General features: G+C 59.7%; 1 protein-coding gene across 4 annotated transcripts in view; it reads right to left on the reverse strand.

The window, feature by feature from the left end:
- Positions 1 to 593, reverse strand: part of NOL4 (nucleolar protein 4) — a 195,054-nt gene extending 194,461 nt beyond the window's left edge. For 3 of the 4 annotated variants that reach the window (XM_010574370.1, XM_010574369.1, XM_010574368.1), the window contains exon 1: positions 327 to 593. In XM_010574370.1, coding sequence (XP_010572672.1) covers positions 327 to 593 — 267 coding nt within the window. The remainder of the gene's footprint in view (positions 1 to 326) is intronic. The other variant, XM_010574371.1, reaches the window with a different exon arrangement.
- Positions 594 to 650: the final 57 nt, after the last annotated feature.

Here is a 650-nt window from a genome sequence, read left to right on the forward strand (position 1 = left end):
GGCGGCGGCGGCGGCGGGACAATAGCCCACCCCACACCCGCCGCGGCGGCCCGGAGGGGGACGGGGGGGACGGGGGCGACGAGGAGGACGAGGAGGAGAACGACACCGACCCGGCAGGGTGTGTTGTGCGCACGATCGCTTTAAATAAAAGGACCCACAAAGACCTCGGCGGTGTATAATGTGACAGGCAAACGCAACATGGTGATGATGACTTGGGGGAAGAGGGAGGAAGGAGCCAACTGTGGCTGCGGCTCCCCCTGTGCCTCTCGCTCCCGGAGCGGGCTGCAGCGGCCGACATAGAACAAGGAAGACAATTCTCTACTAACCGTGGTTTTGACTGGCACGTACAGCACTTGCTTCCCTCCTCCAGCACCACCACTGACCTCGTCCGAGTTGCCGAGCTGGAAGCCTTTAGATTTGACCCAGAATTTGAATTTGGCATTATCCGTGGAGCTCGACTCGGAGCCGTTCAGGAGCTGGACGATCCGGTCGTATTTTTTACGGGTCACCGTCTTGGTTTTTCCTGAGTCCCCGTAAGTCCTGAGACACCAGTCTTGAAACTGGCGGTACATGTCCCGGTCGCCGCTCTCCATAATCTCCTAGTACACACACGCACACATGCACACGCCGGGGCGCACACACACACACAC

This window comes from Haliaeetus leucocephalus, unplaced genomic scaffold, assembly GCF_000737465.1.
Source record: "Haliaeetus leucocephalus isolate CR32 unplaced genomic scaffold, Haliaeetus_leucocephalus-4.0 Scaffold428, whole genome shotgun sequence".
NCBI lineage: Eukaryota > Metazoa > Chordata > Aves > Accipitriformes > Accipitridae > Haliaeetus > Haliaeetus leucocephalus.